Raw genomic sequence first — 13,254 nt, forward strand, 5'->3', positions numbered from 1 at the left:
AAACTAAATGATATAGCACAGCCCACCACAAAATATACTTTCCCTCCTAACATAAGAACATATAGTCTATACTGAATTACCAAACAAACATATATCACATGAATTCTGAAGATCTAGCTCTGAAACTCATACAGGTAAACATCACAACACATGTTATAAGAGTCTAAATTTGGAGTAAAGCTATACTCTAAGGAAAGGTAAAGCTATACAACAACAACTCAGCATATAAAAAGGTTTCAAAGATATCTATGACATGATCAACTTTCTCAATAGGTCCACAAATTTACAGACTAACAAGGAATCCCTAAGCATCATACTCCTAATGTTATTAGCTTCAGACAAATCATCAAGTTTAGATAGTATCATCAAGGATCTTTATGAGACCTAGGGATTGGATTTGGTTTTAAAATTATCAAGAGAGCAAGGAGTAAGGCAATTGTGGACAAAATATATAATCAGAAACTAAGTAAGAAAATATTCAGTCACATACTTAAATACTTCAAATGCAGTAGTGATCTTATATAAACAGGGGAAACTTTACACATTTTTTGTAGGATTAGATTAAGCAAAAGTTATAGATAAGGGAAAGACATTGCATCAGGATATGTTTAACTCAAAACTTAATTCTAAATTAGTACATGGATACAAAGATGATCATGCTTCTTTTTTACAAGTTATTACTTAACTTAGGGCAGAGTAACTAGGTTGCTTAAAGGATACAATGCATGCCAGCTTTTCAAATATGCATGATAACCCTAAAGATAAGAGATAGAAGATATGATACCAAATAAGCATGCTGCTGAGAGTGTTGACTAATCAAGAAACTAGTTAATGTTCAGTCTAACCAATTATCAGTCTTTATAATAAAGAGAGAGAAACAGAATCATGATCACATTATGAGGAAAGATGACATAGCTTTAACATGTGTGTACAATAGGATTACTAGGAGAAGAAAGGAGAGGTTTAGTTCAAACAAGATTAAGTTAATAGAAGCAACAAGCAACTAAACAAAATGAAAGACCATAATAGCAACAGTCTAACAAACATAGACATGGAAGGTGGTATATAAGCACTTAGAGTTTCTGCTCAAGTTTTAAAGGGCTAGAGGATATAAACTTAACACCTTCAGATTCATTCAATCAGAATATAAGTTCAACTTCAAAATCTCACAAGCTACAAAGATGCAACATGCAAGGATAAAGGTTACTGCATGCCAATAAGAGCTATAAGGTTCATGTGAACATGAACATATAATAACTTAAACATGTAGACTGTTGGAAAGTCAGGAAAACAAGATCAGCAAGAATCAATTATATAGTTTAATCAATTATCATTTAAAGACTCATAGCAAGACAACTAATCACAAGTAGCCATTAAACTAACAGAGCACAAGTATTAGCAAATTAAACACCATAACAACTGTAATATATAGAACCTAACTTAGCATGCTTGTATTATTCGAAGAAACGAACAAAAGAGAAGAATGAGAGAGGTGCTGACCTTTTTGAAAGCAGCAGACCAAACGAGAGCTCTTTTCAGTTGCTTAAGATCCCAGAAAACCTCAAGTTTAGACCAGCGATAGTGCTCAGCAAAAGAAAGGAAAAATAGTAAGAACCTAAGGCTTGGAATCCTAAACTTCTCAGTGTTTGTGTGTGTGTGTTTTTCTCAGTGTTAGGTGATTGATTCATAATTTTGTTGTGTGTAGTTGTTGTTAGGTGAGAGCATTAAAGACTTCTATTTATAGTGGCTATTGAAGGCTTTAGGGTTTCAGAGGATTCAAAATCGGATAGTGGAAGATGACGATTACTAGATGATGTGAGCATGATTGAGTGAAATTGAAAGAGATCATAGGGAAAATCAATAAGAATTTTTACCTGAGAGGAGAGAAGTCGACCGTTGAAGGCAAGGACCGCTGGATAAAGCTTCAATGTCCATAGGTCACTATGTTTGACCTCCAGACCTCGAATAACCATGATTAAGCTCAGAGATATGCCCATGCATGCCGTTAACAAACCAGAAGAGATTTAAGAGATTTGACCGTTGCACGATTTGGTCTAGGTTTTTTGGATTTGGAGTTTTGAACATCTATCAACGAAAAATGAAAGAAAACAACCTTCATCATAACCCAGAGACAAAACGTGATCTCTGGGTTTGATTTGAAAGCCAAAGACGGAATGGTGTTTCGAGATGGGTGTTTGGACTAGGTTATTTCGGACTGGGCCTTGTCTTTGGGCTAGAAATTATTTAAAAGGTAGCCACTTTGTAATTAATAGGAGAATTGCAATCGTAGCCTTTTAATATTTTACTCTTTTAAAATTAATTCAAATAAACTTAATTATTTTCAATAAAATGCAGTAGAAATTATAAATGTTAAATACTACTAATTATTGTAATTAATTGATTATTTATAAAAATACTTCACCAGGGCATTAATTTTGAATTATTGAAATAGTAAACTAATTAACTATTTTAAGAAGTAATTTATTGAATTAATTATAGAACTTACGCTTAGAAATTATTTTAATAATCTTAAAATAATAAATATATTTGTAATTACATAATACTAATACCGACTGATTAATTTTGAAACTAAAACTAAATTAATTTGTGGAAATAGCTATTTATTGATAGAAAAATATTGTCAAAGCATTCACTGTAAATTATTAAGTAAAAATAAATTAATTTTAAAAGGGAGGTCAAAATTGGCCGTCAACAATCACAAGTCCTCGTGGGAACGATACTCTACTCACTCTTTATTACTTAATTAACCGCGTATACTTGCATGTGCGATTTAGGGTAATATTACCGCCTCGAAATCACATTTCACAAGTCATAATCACAAATCTTTCCTTATACTGCCGCGTGAGCCTTACATTTAGATAGTTTTGAAAATATTTTTTTTCGAAATAGCTACACGCACTTTAGCCCGCCTTATGTCGCCGCGTGGCTTCAAGTAATTCCCTTACTAGCAACACGCACATAAATCCCACCTTATGTCGCCGCATGCACATTAACCCCTATCCTTATACCGCCGCATGCACATCAATATCACAAGACAATAACAACTCTCACCATAAATGTCCATATGCCACAACTTGCCAAAAATCATCAGTACTAAAGTTTCCACAGCATATAGCCCACGGCTCAACCACAATATGAACAAGAATCTTAATAATAACAAAATAAAGGTGAATAGCTCAACAAGAAAGATATCTCAATAATTAACAACTTCGCCTCAATGTGATAACGGCTTTCACAACTTCAACACCAATAATTCAACAAGAGGATATTCTATGAAATAACAACTTCAAGTAAGGTAATTCAACAATTAAAGAATTAACAAGACAATAATGAAGGCAATAACTTCAGCTAAAGCATGCAAGAGCAAAATAACAAGTAAGAGATAGAGCAAGTGTTAACAATGTCAAATAAAACATGTAAGGGTTGTTTAACAATGAAAGATATAACATGTTATGACAATTCAATTAAAGGCATGAAAAGAGTCTAAATAGCCTAAGCCGGTCAAATACCACATATAGCCTGTGTACCCACATGTCACCTTGCGTACACAACTTTCATATACATCCTAAGGGGTAGTTCCCCCACACAAAGTTAGGCAAGATACTTACCTCAAAGAAGTTAAATCAATACTTTAAAAGCCCTTCCCATGTGAAACAACCTTCTGGACGGCTCGAATCTAGCCAAAATAACTTAATATCATAAATAAAAGCCATAAGAAATAATTTCGGATAATAACACTTCGATCTTTAATGAAAACCAAAAAGTCAACTCAAAAAGTCAATCCCGGGCTAGCACATCGGGACCCGATAAAACTTATAAATTCCGAACACCCATTCCGATACGAGTCCAATCATACCAAAATCATTCGATTATGACCTCAAATCAGCCTTCAAACCATCAATTTATATTTTAGAAAATTTTTACTAAAATCTCCAATTATTTCAATTCAAATTATTAATCAAACACTAAAATCGAGGTTGAAATCATGAAATAATAACAAATCCGAGTCAAAAATAATTATCCCACTCCAAGAAGTAAAAATTTCCTCCAAAATCGCTCAAAACCGAGTTCCAAAACCTTGTGAGAAAAAGTAACCTAATTCCGAAACAAGAAAAAAATACAACAGTTGTCCCAGCTTGATTTAGGACCTAGATGATCTTGAAACTTACGTTTGATAAGCCCAACTTGATCCTTGTGAGACTGCACCCAAGATAGCCTCTTGAATCACCCAATTTGGTCTTAAAATGAGGGAGATATGATGTTTTGAAATTTTAAAAGAAATCTAAAAATTTCAATGGCATTTCGTAATTATTTACACCAGAAAAAAAAACCAACAATAAAAAAATCTTCGTTTTAGTACCCAAAACTCATTCGGAACCTCACAGACACAAATCATATATGCATTTCAATCATAAAATATACTACGAACCTGGTCGCGCACTCAAAACACTGAAAAAGGTCATCTTGATCCGATATTGACCATGGTCAAACTTCAAATCTTTAACATAACTAGTTTCTCACCCAATGATTCGAAACACAACCGAACCCCTCAGGACCCCATCCAATCATACCAACAAGTACAAATACATCATCCAAACTTATCCAAAGCCTCAAAATACCCACGGGAACATCATAACAAAGAATCGAGGCTCAAACCGAATAGAATTTATCTTAAGTTGTTAAATCTCTATTCTTTCAAAAGAGTGTCCGAATCACATTTAAACACTTCGGATTACTTTCAAACTTTGCACAAAAGTTTAATTCAACTATATAGACCTATCCAAAGTCTCAAAACACCAATCGGATTCTAATAACATCAAAGTCAACTCTTGGTCAAACTTATGAATTCTTAAGTTCTTCAAATTACCAATTTTCGACAAATAGTGTCGAATTCTTCTAGGAACCTCCAAAACCAAATCCGAACATACGTACAAGTCCAAAATCATCATACGAACCTATCAGAATATTCAATATCCGATTCCGAGTCCGTTTATCCAAAAGCCAAACCTTGGTCAACTCTTCAAACTTAAAGCTTCTAAAACGAGAATCATTCTTCCAAATCAATCTCGTACCGCTCGAAAACCGAAATCAATCATACACACAAGTCATAATACATAATATGAAGCTACTCAAAGTCTCAAATCACCAAATGAAATGCTAAAGCTTAAAACGATCGGTCAGGTCATTACAAGTATGAACATAAACTCATATAAAATTAACCTAACATAGATAATATAAGAAAAATATGATAAATAAAGAGAAAGTAAGATGCCCTAAACCTCTCAAAGGTGTTTGTCAATCCATCATAAGATTCCCCTCAAAATGAGAGTAAGAGACTATTTATACGAAGGTGGTAGTTGGGCAAATGACCCATATACCCGTAAGCTATTAAGGAAGCTAAGTAGAGCCAAATTATAAAGCTAGCCTAAATATCCTTAATTTCTAATATAGCCACTGTTGATCTTGACCCTTTTAAAGCACTCCAAAGCTATGATGTTGACTTGAAAATCACTCTCCTTAAGTGCGCTAATCCGGCGTGTATCACAGAAGGTCCAAGATGACCGGACAATCACCATCCCAATATCTACAAACTCCAAAAAATTTGGGATTCGACCTTATCACGTCCAACAACTATGATCACTCCCAAAATGTGCCGGAGGCAAAAAAACCAGTTAGGGTTAGGACCAGGTTATAAATATCCTCTTTTTCCATCATTGTAACATATTATAACACATATAAACTCTAGTGAATTCCCTACTCGTTGTGCACTCAATAATACTATTGACTAGCTATTCATCTAGATCGATCATAAGAATTACTCTCTCTCTCTCTCTCTCTCTCTTTATTATTTTCATTCTATTATTTATTTTGTTATTATTATTACAAGACTTCCATCAACTTTATTTGTTCAAAGGATTGATATAGTTTGGTTTAATTGTGTTGCTTGTTCGTAGCCTTAATTGCTTGTCAAAGTAACTAAATTATAGTTTAAATAATATATATTTTTTGATTTTATCATTTGGTGTACGATATTCTGTTTGAGTCCTCGATTAATACGGATTAAAGGGGAAAGTGCTCCTTATCATAATTTTTTTATGTTCAAGGCTTGAATCTGAGACCTCAGATTAAGGAAAAAAAATCTTATCCTTATCAAAAAAAAATCTTATCCTTATCACCAATGACAGATCTATGCTTGGAAGTAAGGGTGCTTCAACACCCATTAGCTTTGGCCAAACTATTTTAGTTATGCACTTTAAAAAATATATAAAGTGGCCATGAGCACCTACTATAACGAAGTTCCAATACGTGAAGTTTATACTAAAATCAGTTAAGTAACCATGATCTATAAATTTTGGATTTGTCAGTACATCCTACCATAAATCTCGGTGATATATAAATACTACTAATATATATTACAAAACATATAGAAAATCAAATTAAGGTAAAAAAAAACACTCAGTTTTTTGAACCCCACAAAGCTTATTGACCCGAACATATGACCCGACTCGTGGGCGATACTAGGATTGTTCAAAACCGAACCAAAACCGTTAACCGAACCGATGGCTTATTGGTTTATTGGTATCGGATTATCGGGGTAATAGATGGTGAACGGAATAATTAACGGCTTAACGGTTTGGGGGCGGATTACTCAATTTTCTTATCGGATAAATCGTTAACCCGTTAAGAATTTTTATATTTAGACTTTTTCTATGGATCTTGGAGTAGTAAGAACTAATAAAACTCGATATCCGTTCTAATTTATAATTTTTTCACCCGAATTTTCAATTCTATCCAGCTCATCAGGTGTGTTAGGATTCGTACAAGAAGTCGGTCAACAAAAACACCCATATTTCGTTAAGAGTAATTATCGGGTCAAACCGATAAGCACCCCTACGCCACACCCACGACTTTCGCCCTGAAGTTGCTTCCATTTTGGCGTGCCTTTTGCCCACCAGAGGAAAAGACACTTTGCTTTGCTGTTCTATTTTTTACTGCTTTTTACACAAAACCTAAACACCACGCCACCAAAAGTAGGCTCTCGCTCTGGTTTATTACAGAGAAAAAGAGGAGGAAGAGCATCAGCATCCATGGCTCGCCAAGCCACAAGACTGGTCTCTAAGTTGAGTTCAAAGCTTAGCCCTAACAGTCCCACGATATCTGCTTCACCATCTTCTCCATTGTGGCATCAGTACCGCTACTTTGGATCTCCACCGCTGCCGCCCGCTATTTTCGTCGATAAGAACACCCGCGTTATCTGCCAAGGCATCACTGGCAAAAACGGCACTTTCCACACCGAACAAGCCATTGAGTATGGTACTAAAATGGTATACTCTCTTTCACCTTCACATTTTTTTCTATCTCATATTACAAATATTGGGATGTGATCTATGATTGAGATGCAAAATGTTATTGTCCTGCTTTGAATATCTGTGATGTGGCTACGGTTTTGTGGATCCCGAATCGAATTTAGTTGAATCATTAGAGGATTTATAGGGATGCATGTAGCAAACCAACTACTAAAAGAAAAGCAATAAATGCAGTAAAATAAGGGAAGATAGAAAATTGGATTTGATTTCATAAAAGATGATGTTACACTAATTTTGCTGATATACTAGGGACCTACGGCTGTGGCCTTGTACTATACCAATCAGTGATAGACAACTTAGTACTATTCCTTAACGTTACAAAATACTAATACTAGGACATGTGTCTTTGTCTGGATAGACAATCATCTTTTAGGGAATTCTAGAAAGATCCTAAGCTAATGGACTACTACTGCCAATAAGGAAACTACCCTAGATTGAGTTGAGCCCAAAGCAACTAACTAGTTCTTCAATTAATAGGCCCAATTCTTTAGCCCAGCTGAGCTTGACCCGCTACATTCCATCCCTCTTCGAGAACCTTGATAGTTCAAGGTCGAAATTCTGGAAACTGCGAGGTGAGAAAAGAAAAATCTTCCCAAGTTGCCTCCTCCGGAGATAAATTTGCCCATTGCACCAATACTTGTGTCACAACACGGTTTCCTCTTTTAATCATCCTTTGATCGAGTATTGCCACTGGTTCCGGCACCAATTGGCCTTCAGGAGTGCTTAAAGGGGGATCTTTGGCCGGAAAAACTGTGAGTCCCAGCTTTTTCTTGAGTTGAGAGATGTGAAACACAGGATGGATCCGTGATTCCGCTGGAAGCTGCAGCTCATAAGCCACTGGACCGATCTTCTTGATGACCGGATATGGACCAAAAAATTTTGAAACCAATTTCAAATTCTTTCTCACAGCAACAGAGGTTCGGCGATAAGGTTGCAATTTAATGAAAACCATGTCCCCAACTTCAAATGCCCTCTCACTTCTCTTACTGTCAGCATACTATTTCATGCGTGTTTGTGCCTCGACTAAATTCTCTTTCAATTGCTTGCTTACAATTTGCCTCTCCTGTAACAATTGGTCAACTGCTTCCACCTTTGATTGAGAAATTAGCTCAAAGTTGGCTGTGGGGGTTCATAACCATAAAGAGCCCGAAAAGGAGTCATACCAATGGCCGATTGAAAATTTGTGTTGTACTAAAATTCTGCTAGAGAAAGCCATTTACTCCATTCTTTTGGCTTTTGTCCGGTCATACATCTTAAGTAACCCTCTAAACATCGATTTAGCCTTTCCGTTTGTCCATCCGTTTGAGGGTGGTATGCTGAACTTAGGCTCAATCGTACCTGTAAATTTTTGAAAAGTTCTTGCCAGAACAAACTCACAAATATTGGGTCTCTATCTGACACAATAGAGCAAGGCAATCCATGTAGTTTACACACATTATCTAGGAACACTTGGGCTACCAGAGAGGCATTATAAGGATGGGATAAAGCTGTAAAGTGAGCATACTTTGTGAGTCGATCAACTACCACCAAAATGATTTCCTTCCCTCCTGATTTTGGCAGCCCCTCAATAAAATCCATGGAGATGTGTTCCCAAGCTCTTCCTGGAATCGGCAAGGGTTGCAACAATCCGGGGTAAGCAACACTTTCATCTTTGTTTCGCTGACAAATTTCACATTCTTGCACTACTGATTTCACATCCTTAATCATCCTAGTCCAATAGAAAATGGATTTCAGCCTTTGGTATGTAGCGTGAATGCCAGAATGCCCTCCCCATGCTGAAGAGTGCATATCATTAACCAGTTTGATGCGAAGGCCTTTCTGATTTCCAACCCAAACTTTTCCTTGCCATCGTAGAAGTCCCAACTGAAGTGAGGCTTCTGGAATTGCCTTTGGATCTAGGCAGAGTTTGGTGATTAACTCTTGGGCCTCCATATCATTATCGTAGCTCTCAATGACTTCTTGAATCCATTTGGGTTGGGCCACACTCAAGCCCAAACATTCATTTATTGAGCCAACCTCTGTGACTTCCTCAACCCTTCGAGACAAAGTGTCGACAACTGTATTTTCTTTTCCTTGTCTATAATGAATCTCATAACTCAGCCCCATTAATTTTGTGACCCCTTTATGTTGTAAAGCAGTGGTGATACGCTGATCCCTTAAAAACTTAAAACTGAAGTGGTGAGTCTTTAACACAAAATGGTTGCGTTGGAGGTAGTGCCTCCATTTTTCAACTGCCAACAACAAGGCTATTAGCTCCTTTTCGTAAGTCGACAAGCCCAGGTGTTTTGGGCTTAAAGCCTGACTCATATATGCAATGGGCTTGTTATGTTGGGAAAGTATTGCTCCGACCCCAAATCCACTTGCGTCCACTTCCACAACGAATGGGGCCTTGAAGTCAGGAAGAGCAAGCACCGGTGCCCTTGTCATGGCAAGCTTTAAAGCCTCAAAAGCCTTGGTAGCCTCATCATTCCACAAAAATCCACCCTTTTTTAAATAAAAATGCTAAGGGCTTGCTAATGATTGCATAGTTTTTAATAAATCTACGGTAATATCCCGTTAATCCTAAAAATCCATGCAACCCTTTTATGCAAACAGGCCTTGGCCAATTTACCATAGCATCAATCTTAGTAGCATCTGTGCTCACGCCTTCCCCAGTGATGATGTGCCCAAGGTACTCAACTTTTGTTTGTGCAAAGCTACATTTTGATCGTTTGGCACATAGTTGATTTGCTTGTAATAACTGGAACACTAATTGGAGGTGTTTCAAGTGTTCGTCCAATGAAGCACTATAGATCAAAATGTCATCAAAAAATACCAACACAAATTTCCTTAAGTATGGGCCGAAGATGTGATGCATTAAGGCTTGAAATGTTGCCGGCGCATTTGTTAACCCAAAAGGCATAACAAAAAATTCCCACAACCCATGGTGTGTTTTAAATGCTGTTTTATGCTCATGACCAGCCTTCATCCGGATTTGGTGATACCCGGATCTCAAATCTATTTTAGAAAAGAATTTGGCTCCATTCAGTTCATCAAGAAGATCCTCAACTACAGAAATTGGGTATTTATTTTTTATTGTAATGTCATTCAACTTGCGGTAATCCACACACAATCTCCATGTTGAGTCCTTTTTTACTAAAATAACCGGAGAAGCAAATGATGAACTGCTTGTAGTTACTGTTTTGGCTTCCAACATCTCTTTGATGATTAGTTCAATGGCATTTTTCTGCTCAAAAGAATACCTGTAAGGCCTTTGATTAACTGGTTTTGAACCTGGAATGAGCTCAATTCCATGGTCACAAGGGCGAGCTGGGGGCAGAGTAGTGGGCTCGTCAAAGATGAAATTAAACTGGCCGATCATTTGCTCGACTTGGGCTGGAATAACTTCCATGTTTGTTGTTCCTGAATCCAATTGAAAGGTCTGAGCTACCCAATTGCATCTACCTTTACGCAACATTCCAGCAATCAATTGTGAGTCATGTTGACTCAACCCCGACGAGTCTTAGTACCCCACAATTGTGACCATCCTGTTACCTCTCATAAATGTCACACTATGAGGCCTAGTGTATAACACAATGGGAGCTACGAGGTTGATCCAATCCATTCCCAAAATCTAGTCACAACCTCCTACTTTCATTAGTCTAAATTCATATTCAAATCCTTCACCTTGCATTTGCCAGCGTACTTTTTTACAAATGGCCTTGCTTAGCATCACTTCACCATTAGCTACCCTAACTCTCATGGGCCTGCTGAGTGGCACCACATTTAATTGTAGCATCGCTGCCAATTGAGAATCTATGAAGCTGTGTGTTGCCCCACAATCCACCAAAATGATAATGGGTTCATCTTGAATAAGCCCTGAAATTTTGATCGTTGAAGTGCTTCTGTATGGGCCTTCAAGTGTACTTATAACAGCCTCTTCTTCAACATATGGACCTTCTAATATATTCAGCCCTGCTTCGACTTCTTCCACTGCATTTTCTGCATTTTCCACCTCTTCTTGCTCCTCTTTAATACATGATGTTTCCCCTGCCTCCATTATGGTGTCTCCTCCATTTCCTTCCAATGTATTGAGGGTTTTAATCTTGCATTTGTGACCTGGAAACCATTTTTCATGACATTGGTAACACAACTTTTTATCTCGTAGTGTCTCCAATGTTGGGATTTTTGCCAAGTTCAAATTACCACGGGTCACAATAGGTGGAAGTGGTTTGATATTTTGGGCTACTGGTGCCTTTGGGCCGGGTGGAAAAGTAATTTTGGGCACAGTTGTGAAATTCTTTGTGGGCTGAAGGTTTTTATAGATGCCTGCAAGTGTTCTCTCATGGAGTTTAGCCATCACGACCGCATCCATCATTGTTTGAGGATTCGATGCTCTAACCATTAGTTCAAGATCAGGTTTTAAACCACCAACAAAACAATAAACAAAGTAAGCTTCATTGAGTGCAGGATTAACTAGCAACAAGTAAAAGCGTAGTTCCTCAAACTTGTTAAAGTAGCTATCCACATCAGTCCGCTGTTGAAGTCTGTTAAATTCTATGACTATGTCCATGGGTCTAATATTACCATAACGACGGCAAACGTCAAGGCAGAATTTTTCCCACGAAATATTCCCTCCATTTTCCATCAAATAGACATCAAACCAAGTGTCCATCTTTTCCTTAATGTGAATAGCCACATAACCCATTTTTTCCTCAGTTGGTACATGGTATAAGTCGAAAAAAATTTCACAGCGCCTAATCCATCCTCGAGAATTATTAGCATCAAATTCTGGAAAGGGCAATTTAACCTTAGGTCCCCTGGTGAAACAGTTTGTGTCTGCTGGGGTCAAAGAGTTGTTTTGGGTAATGGGTTGAATATAAGGTTGTGATATTGGCTGGGTGTTGGGTCGTAAAAATGAGTTATTCAAAATGGCTTGGTATGCCAGTGGTGGGAGGTAAGTTGTGGGCATATATGGTCTTTGAAAGCTGTTAAGGTTCATTTGGGTGCTAGGATATGAGGTCGTCATTCTCGCTGGTAACACTGTGTGAGAAGATGTTAGAAATGTTGAGGAAAAATTAGTTGTTGTGACTGGTAAGGTAAGGGAAACGGGTGCAGGTGGGTATATTGAAGAAGGTAGATATTGAGTTCTGGGTAAGGTTAATGTCGGATTGAAGGGAGCTACAGTTAAAGACGTACCCCTATCTCCCGTAGAAGGAATCGGTGTTTCCGGAGATTGAGTTGGTCTGTAGCTTCCTCCCACTGACGATTCACCTCTCGAGTTGAATAATCCTCCCGTAGCTAGAGCAGCCACCGATCTACCAGACATTGCAGAGTCTAACCTTCTTTCCGACTCAATGTGACTCAATAACACATCCAAACGACGGTTGTTTTCTTCTTGACGTTGAACAGCTTCAGCACTCAACCGAGCTTGAGTTTGTTCTAGCTGTTCTAAGCGTTTTTGAGACTCATTCATATAAACTTGTAATTGCAGCTCTATCTGTTTCCAACCTTCGTCAGGAGCCTTGTCTTTATCCACCATTTTTACTCAGAATCCAAGGAAAGCCTTGCTCTAGATACCAATTGTAGCAAAACAACTACTAAAAGAAAAGCAATAAATGCAGTAAAATGAGGGAAGATAGAAAATTGGATTTGATTTCATAAAAGATGATGTTACACTGATTTTGCTGTATTAGATATACTAGGGACCTACAGCTGTGGCCTTGTACTATACCAATCAGTGATAGACAAGTGCACAGACTGTTGCAGGAAAAATAATAAATCTTTGAGCATTGGCTTTTGGTGTAGCAACGCGTTTTGTGCTAAAAAGGGTTAATGAAATATAGCAGGTTTTCTTGCGAAATTCAGCGAACTTAACTAGTATCTT

At 37.3% G+C, this 13,254-nt stretch overlaps 1 protein-coding gene across 1 annotated transcript; it reads right to left on the reverse strand.

The window, feature by feature from the left end:
* Positions 1–7,932: 7,932 nt before the first annotated feature.
* On the reverse strand, positions 7,933–8,340 carry LOC138909777 (uncharacterized). Its single transcript, XM_070200991.1, has one exon. The coding sequence runs from the start codon at positions 8,338–8,340 to the stop codon at positions 7,933–7,935; it is 408 nt and encodes a 135-aa protein (XP_070057092.1).
* Between the last annotated feature and the right edge of the window lie 4,914 nt (positions 8,341–13,254).

The sequence above is a fragment of the Nicotiana tomentosiformis genome, chromosome 4, assembly GCF_000390325.3.
Source record: "Nicotiana tomentosiformis chromosome 4, ASM39032v3, whole genome shotgun sequence".
NCBI classification, from domain to species: Eukaryota; Viridiplantae; Streptophyta; class Magnoliopsida; order Solanales; family Solanaceae; genus Nicotiana; species Nicotiana tomentosiformis.